Source organism: Fusarium vanettenii (genome assembly GCF_000151355.1).
Source record: "Fusarium vanettenii 77-13-4 chromosome 2 genomic scaffold NECHAsca_18_chr2_1_0, whole genome shotgun sequence".
Classification (NCBI taxonomy): Eukaryota; Fungi; Ascomycota; class Sordariomycetes; order Hypocreales; family Nectriaceae; genus Fusarium; species Fusarium vanettenii.
Genome location: NW_003315867.1, coordinates 3,089,484 through 3,097,726, shown reverse-complemented (window position 1 = coordinate 3,097,726; position 8,243 = coordinate 3,089,484). Strand labels below are relative to the sequence as shown.

General features: G+C 54.9%; 2 protein-coding genes across 2 annotated transcripts; one reads left to right on the top strand and one right to left on the bottom strand.

Annotated features, from left to right (window-relative positions):
• Positions 1–1,536: 1,536 nt before the first annotated feature.
• On the top strand, positions 1,537–4,471 carry NECHADRAFT_32639 (uncharacterized protein; the record flags this gene model as incomplete). The annotated part of the gene is made up of 6 exons (XM_003046698.1): positions 1,537–1,585; positions 1,691–1,749; positions 1,802–3,790; positions 3,834–4,077; positions 4,126–4,234; positions 4,282–4,471. 6 exons carry the CDS (start codon positions 1,537–1,539, stop codon positions 4,469–4,471), a joined length of 2,640 nt encoding a protein of 879 aa, XP_003046744.1.
• Positions 4,472–5,993: 1,522 nt separating this feature from the next.
• On the bottom strand, positions 5,994–7,950 carry NECHADRAFT_11425 (uncharacterized protein; the record flags this gene model as incomplete). Its single annotated transcript, XM_003046119.1, has 8 exons — positions 5,994–6,166; positions 6,214–6,425; positions 6,471–6,538; positions 6,582–6,989; positions 7,043–7,165; positions 7,212–7,713; positions 7,763–7,852; positions 7,910–7,950. Coding segments are annotated over 8 exons (1,617 nt in total), but the record flags the coding sequence as incomplete, so codon positions are not given.
• Positions 7,951–8,243: the final 293 nt, after the last annotated feature.

Sequence of the window (8,243 nt, the reverse complement as noted above, 5' to 3'; positions counted from 1 at the left end):
CCATAAGGTTCATTGCAAGGGGCATGGCTTGGAATCCGATAGACTTGGCTGGCATTGGTCCGTGGTAGTTGGGCACGAGTCGACGACTTCCCCAGACTGGACCCCTGGAAGGGCAAATTGAAATTCGTGTTGGAGGGAGCAGGGACCCCCGAGTTGACAAGTCAGCTTCAAAACTGGCGTGCGGCCCGAAAGTGCCCATCGTGGGCTTCTTTAATGAGTTGACCCATCATGGCGGCGCTCAGCGGTGGTTGCCGTGGAAGAGTGGGTCGTGGACAATTGCCCAGGAGATTTGTATTTACTTTTTGCATAGGGTCAATACAAACAACGGGAAAGGGTTAGAAGGGGAGGGGAGGGTCGAGATGATTCGACGCGAGTTGGTTCAAGTTGTTGAGAGATGAGTTGAACAAAGTTGCCAGAGTTGATTAAAGACAAGATAGGCATGGACATGGTGCTGTTAGACCCTGCCGTTTCTGAGACGCACGCACACGGCAAGTTTTGGCTCTTTCCATGTGAACTCTGTTCCGTACGGTACCTGCTCATGGGAGGAGGGGGAGGTACTTGCCAGACTGGGTGCCGGTGCTGACACTGTGCTTTCCCGGGTGGGTGCCAATCTTGTTCACCGCGGGGCACAGTCGCCGTACAGTGCGGTGATGTCGGTCTGCACCAGGCAGGAGGCACCTAAGCGAAGTTCTGCCAGTAAGCAGGAGCTGATGATTCGCCGACGAAATGACGGGTCCGCAGCCTGGGGATGGCCGTCGGTGTGGAGGCTCTGCTTGCGTGGAAGCACAGTGAAGAACAGGCTGGTTGGATTCCGTGACGCAGTAAATCGTCAGTGGGTGATTCAGGGAGGGGAGTGTGAACGGGATGCTTCTGCTGGAATTAGCTTCTCGGCCGCTGATTGTGTCGAGTCTGCCGCTCTTTGTCTCTCTGCCGGCTTGTCTCTGCCGCTTGACACCAAAAAGCTTCCAGGCTGCCCAGGCCGCTATTTCACCGCAGCACGGTGCACAGTGCGTCACAGTGCTAGACCAAGTGGCGGTAGCGGGCGAGGTAGGTACCCAGGTGCGGGCCGCTGTGGTCGCTGCAGTTGCAGTTGCCATCCATCCATCAACTTCTCTAAAGGCCTCTACCACAACAACAATTTTCTTCACCTTCTGCAACTCTCAACTTCTTTGTCCCTCCCTCTCGGCACCCTGCCTTTTTGCCATTCAGCATCATCTCGTCCTCACCCGCCAGAGACGGACAATCACAACGACATTTTTGGCTGCGAGATTCGTTTGACCCTTAATCATTTTTCGCCGACCCTTGGGGGACCCTCATACCCGTTCTTTTCCTCTCCTGGCCTGAGCCCCCCGTCGTGGGAAAAAACCCCCGCCTCTCCGCCTCATCCAGTTCTCTTCCATCCGTCAAACTTGTCGACACGTGCGCCAAACCAAAGGCTCTCTTCTCCCTCCTCTCCAGCCTTTACCACCCTCTGCGCCTCGCTCGCCCTCGACGCCTCTTGAAACCGCATGACGAGACGTTTCTAGACAGCCCAAAATGTCGAGCTCAGAGATAAACCAGGTGCTCGCGAATTCGCTGTCGCCTGGTCAGTTTTCCTTCCCGCTCCCTTCCCCGCCGATTGACGCACCGCACCGCCTCGAGCGGCGGATTATCGGACGACGGCCATGAAATGTGTACTGACTTTTTCCAGACGCGAACCTCCGAAATGCTGCTGAGCAGCAACTCACCCAGGCTGCCGAGAGCAACTTTGTACGGCGCCCCTGACTCTTGATTGCTCTGAACTTGGCTGACGCTCTGCTAGCCCCTATACCTCGCAACCCTCGTCCAAGAACTTGCCAACGACTCTGCCGATGGCTCCATCCGAGCTGCCGCCGGTATTGCTCTGAAGAACGCCTTCACAACCCGAGATTTCACTCGGCATCAAGAACTGCAAGCAAAATGGCTGCAGCAGACTGATGACGATACCAAGAACCGGGTCAAGGAGCTGACCCTCCAGACCCTGAGCTCCTCAAACACACAGGCTGGTACTGCTGCCGCCCAGGTCATTTCATCCATCGCCGCCATCGAGCTGCCTCGTGGCCAGTGGAGCGACCTTTTGCCCTTCCTGGTCAAGAATGTCAGCGAGGGTGCCGACCACCAGAAGCAGGCTTCTCTCACCACCATCGGTTACATCTGCGAAAGCCAAGACTCGGAGCTCCGCATGGCCCTAGTGTCGCACTCGAACGCTATCTTGACCGCTGTTGTTCAGGGTGCCCGAAAGGAGGAAGCAAACGGCGAGGTTCGTCTTGCCGCCATCACCGCCCTTGGTGACTCGCTCGAGTTTGTCGGCAACAACTTCAAGCATGAGGGTGAGCGGAACTACATTATGCAGGTCGTTTGCGAGGCCACCCAGGCCGAGGATTCGCGGATACAGCAGGGTGCCTTTGGCTGCCTCAACCGAATCATGGCTCTTTACTACGAGAACATGCGCTTCTACATGGAGAAGGCTCTGTTCGGTCTCACCATTCTCGGTATGAAGTCCGAGGATGAGGATGTCGCCAAGCTGGCTGTCGAGTTCTGGAGCACCGTCTGCGAGGAGGAGATCTCCATCGAGGACGACAACGCCCAGGTCGAGAGCTCCGACCAGATGCGCCCCTTTTACAACTTTGCCCGTGTTGCTGCCAACGAGGTGGTGCCAGTTCTCCTCACCCTCCTTACGAAGCAGGATGAAGACGCCACCGACGACGAGTACAACCTGTCGCGCGCAGCCTATCAGTGCTTGCAGCTGTACGCCCAGGCCGTTGGTGCTACCATCATCGCCCCTGTGCTGCAGTTTGTCGAGAGCAACCTCCGCCATGAGGACTGGCACAACCGAGACGCCGCTGTGTCGGCCTTTGGTGCCATCATGGAGGGTCCCGATGAGAAGACTCTGGACCCCATCGTCAAGCAGGCTCTCCCCATCCTCATCAGCATGATGGAGGACCAGTCCCTGCATGTCAAGGACTCGACTGCTTACGCCCTCGGCCGAATCACCGAGGCCTGCTCTGAGGCTATTGACCCCCAGACTCAGCTTCCTACCTTGATTGAGTCTCTGTTCAAGGGTCTTCTCAGCAATGCCAAGATGGCTCCTTCTTGCTGCTGGGCCCTGATGAACCTGGCTGAGCGCTTTGCCGGCGATCTCGGCGCTGCTGCCAACCCCATTACTCCTCACTTCAACCAGGCCGTCAGCTCCCTGCTCGACGTGACTGCCCGTACGGATGCTGAGACCTCGGTTCGAACTGCCGCCTATGAGGTCCTCAACGTCTTTGTGCAGAACGCTGCTTCCGAAAGCCTGCAGCCTATTGCCTCGCTCTCGGACGTCATCATCAAGCGACTTGAGGAGACTGTGCCTCTGCAGAACCAGGTCGTCAGCGTCGAGGACAAGATCACCCTTGAGGAGATGCAGAACAGTCTGTGCACCGTTCTTCAGGCCATCATCTCTCGCCTCGACAAGGAGATCATTCCTCAGGGCGACCGCATCATGCAGATTCTTCTGCAGATCCTCAACAGCGTTGGCGGCAAGTCGAGCGTTCCTGACGCTGTCTTTGCCACCATCAGCGCCCTCTCCACCTCCATGGAGGAGGACTTCATCAAGTACATGGATGCCTTTGCTCCCTTCCTGTACAACGCCCTTGGCAACCAGGACGAGCCTAGTCTCTGCTCTATGGCTATCGGTCTGGTCAGCGATATTACCCGTTCCCTGGGCGAGCGCAGCCAGCCTTACTGCGATAACTTTATGAACTATCTTCTCAACAACCTCAGGGTAAGTCTCGTTCACTCAAGTATTCTCAGGTTTCATGGCTAACAAATTACAGAGCACCACCCTTGCCAACCAGTTCAAGCCTGCTATCCTGCAGTGCTTTGGTGACATTGCTGGTGCCATTACTGGCCACTTCGAGACCTACCTGTCCGTGGTTGCCCAGGTTCTGGAGCAGGCTTCCACTGTTACTGCTTCGCCTGAGGGCCCTTACGAGATGTTCGACTACGTCATTTCTCTCCGTGAGGGCATTATGGATGCCTGGGGTGGCATTATTGGTGCCATGAAGGTCAGCCAGAAGAGTATGTTCACTCCCCTACCGGTCTCAAGCCAGTGCTAACCCCCTCTAGCCCAAGCTCTGCAGCAATATGTCCCCGCCATCTTCCAGCTCCTGAGCCTTATTGCCAACGATATGAACCGTAGCGAGTCGCTCATGCGGGCTGCTATGGGTGTCATTGGGTAAGTTTCCCCTGACTCGCTCGATTGGACCCAGCTAACATAAACAGTGACCTTGCCGATGCCTACCCTAACGGTGAACTGGTTGAGGCTTTCCGACAGGACTGGATCTCAGCTATGATCAAGGAGACCAAGACCAACCGGGAGTTCCAGCCTCGGACTATCGAGACCGCGCGCTGGGCTCGCGAGCAGGTCAAGCGTCAGCTGGGCGGTACACAGACCGTTATGGCCCAGAACTGATTCAAGCACGATGACGGCGACGCCGGCAGCCTTGGCCGGCCCAAAATAAAGATATCCCCTTCCCTTCCCCCCTCATAACACGATCCCCACGACCCTTGCATGTATATAGACCCCATATGACACTACAATAATCCAAATACCCCATCATGACGCTTCACCTGACATATCATCGTTACCCGATGTATTTCCCTTGCCCAACCCAGCCCCCATTACACTACACATTACACATCACAATTCCATTTTTTATCAGATGCAACGAAGGAATAGAGAAGTCATGTATGCCCTGCGCGGATGAAAAGCGGTGGCGACCCAAAATTCATGTAGAGGATAGGGGAGTCAAGGCGGTCGGTTCTTTTTGTCTTTTGTTTTGGCTTTTTTGGCCCCATGGAGTCGGTCTTGTTCCCTTTCAAGTGATTGGGAAGACGGGAGACGGCGTACTCGGATACCCACGTGTGAGGAGCTCGGTGGGATTTTCGAGGAGCGAACGATGCGATGCGAATGCGAATGCGAATCCGGAGCGTGTAGGGGACCATTTAGAGTTGAGCGAAAAGAGATGTTGAAACCAAACGTTGTCGGAAACAGAGTATCAAGTGAGCTCGTATGTAGCCGTCAATAGTCAGCAAAGCGTTGACGCACGCCGTGCAGTCCAGTGCAGTCCTTGCAGAAAGTGATGACATTGTGAAACGTTTCACTGTCTCTGACAGTCGTGGCTCTATCGTATCTACTTGTGTAAAAGAGCAATATGTAAACAATCACACCAGTAATTCGGGCTTTGACGCCCATCAAACACCTTTTTGAGTCGCCGTGCTAAATCAAAACACCTCCCCATGGTCAGACGGACCATTAGTCAGTCGTTCATGCGCCGCTCAAGATTGTAAGAGAATAAACAAGAATATCGGACAGATCGAATTAGACATGTAAGCGGTCAGCCATACCCATCAAACACACCGTCTGTCGGCATCCAATCCTGGGGTCCGTTGATATAGAATTGCAGTTCGCCTTCGTAACCGTCTGCTGAAGGGTAGAATGGCGCTGGTGTCACAGATGCGGCGATGGCAGCTGCTTGGGCAGGATGGCCATTTGGGGCCATTGTGTATCCTTGGAGGGCGGTTTGAGAGTCAAACGGTTCCATGAGCATGCCGAGGCCTGTCGAGTTGTCGGTGTGCATATACATTTGAGAGTGAATCTGTTGTGGTGTGAATGATTGAGGGTCGGCTATAGGAGATGGCTGAGGTTGTTGCTGCTGCTGTTGATGCCGCTGTTGGTGCTGTTGCTGGTGCTGGTGCGATTGAGCTTGCCGTTGAGAATGCGGAGGAAAGTGGGAGGGTATAATATGAGTAGTTGGCGTAGGTAAAGGCGTCAATATTTCATTCGAGGAGGGGGATCGGAGAGATATGGTGTTGAGAGGGGCCCCTGGCTGAGCGTATATGGAAGAAGTAGGTGATGTACTAGATGAGACCGAGTTGGCCGAGGAAGGGACAGCAATAGGAATGGCGACAGGGTTGGGAATAGGATCTTTTCCATCTGCCATCCCGCTCTCTGTCGTGAGGGAACCGGTGGGATCTCGAGCAAACCGCTCAAGAGCCTCAACCCAGCGAGATGCAAGAGGCCAGACTTCCTTGCACTCCATCAGGATCGAGAGGGTACGCTGAAGCATCATGGGACCTTCACGGCTGATGTTGAGATCCGGGCAGACTGAATGGTTAGAAGCCGTCAGGGATAATCTAAGATGGGAGTCTCACTATGAGGGTATCGGCAGAGGTATGTTGAGAATAGACCACAGCTGTAAACACAAAAGGCAGCCATCTGCGCCCCAACACTCTCGTCTGGCGAGCGGCCGGTGAACTGAGCATCAATCTGCTCAAAGAGGCGCCGAACGTTGAGAAAGAGTTCATATGCAATATTGGCAAAGAAATGCTGCCGCTGTTCGTCCTTGGAAGTGACGGTTAACATGCTACCAAAGTTAGTACTGAGTTGACAAGCGCACACAAAAACCTACTCCATCAGATATGGTCGACGAAGGACAATATTGCATAGACGAGGCACCATTGTCACCCCAAGGTATGCCTGCCAAGTCAGCAGTTGACTTCAAACTGGGCAAAGGTCTTACCAGATCCTGGCCGTCGGCCTTGTACTTCTTTAACGTATGAGCGCTCCAGAGATGGCCCTGAGGTAGCGCATTCTCCCATTCATGTAGCTTCTTCACAACACAGGCAAACTCGCTATTTGCCTCCCAAGGACGAGAACTTCGGGCAAATTTGACGGCTCGGCGGCTGACGATCCCCCAGAAGTGATGGGCCTGGATCAGTGAAGCAAAAAGAGAGCGGTTAGGGTCAAAAATGAGAGCCGGGTTCTCAATTGCAGGAGGTGTTCCCTCAACAGCAGCCCGTGAGGGGGGTTCTCTCCCGATAGCAAAGTCGTGTTCGTCGCAAGGGAGAAGGGCTGTGATGTCCGAGGCGGCAAGGGATACTGGTGAGTATGGGCCTGAGTGTAACTGATCCTGGCTATGTAGCATCCACTACCTATGTTCAGTAAGATGCTTGAGGCTTGCTTCCGCTCGGGTTGACATACCAGAGTTCTTCGGGCTGATTCGGACCTGATAATGACCTCTGGACTGGGGTTTTGAACACGATACGTCTCCTCTCGATGTAGTCGCATCAAAGATGCCATCCGCATAGAAACGCCCATATTAATCTGTTACATTAGTAGTGAACACTGACGAAACTTTCACTTCACTCACATAACTCTTATTTCTTAGGCCACTTCCCTGTTGCGCAATGCTTAGCAAGTAAAACGCCTGGCACCTCTCCAACGTGGGCTCTTGGTAGAGCTCACCATAGGCAAGGTTGGTGGCACGCTCCATGAAGAACTCTGCCGCCTTCATACCCGAGCCATAACGGGTGGCGAGGGAAGGACTCAGACGAGCCGAGATGCTAAGGATGCTAACGACGAGAAAGACGCTCACTGAGCGATAGTCCTTGAGCAGACGATCGGGAAACTGCTGCTTGGGGATGAAGCCGAGCTGAAAGTAGTGTTGAGTGAAGCGATTGACACCGTCGATAATGTCTGGCAACGGAGGTAATCGCTCCCACTCATCGCTGGGCTTGCCTAGAGGTCGCACAGGAGCATCAAGGATCTCGCGTCGCACCTTGGCGGGGTCCCGCCGGGCCGTCTTCTCGGCTCTTACGCGGGGATGCCGGAACTCGCGATCGTGATCTGGCTGACCTCGAACGGGAAAGATGCTGCCAACGCGAGTCAACGGGATTGTCTTTGAACATTCAGGCAACTTACCAGTCTTCGGCGCCGAGTCCGGCTTCAAGACAGGCCTTGCAAGGAGGCTGGGCGCAGTCATGGATACACTTGCTTCTCATGCGACGACATCTACCATGGTGGTCAGCAACACGGCATCAATTGCATCAGTGACATCAGTGATCCTACCGGCGACAGGCAATCGGGGATCTCCTCTTGATGACGGATGCGGAGGGGTCGGCGGCCGAGGCGTCACCGGCAATCCCGTGTGCGCCGTGATCAGCGGGAATCGGGGCGCCGGCGGCGGGCTCTGCGACGGCATGGCCGTCCATGATGGCCGAATGACGAGCGCTCCGTATTGCAAGTGTCGGTGAGTGAAGGACCTCTGGTACTTGTGTGCTTGGATCCTAGTGGAACTGGACCCCGGTGCCGCGAAAACTAGGCTCGACTTAGTCTCGAGTTGTGTTGACGGGTGGCTTTTGCCGGCAGCGGAAGCGGGAGCGGGAGGCGGGCAAGCGAACGC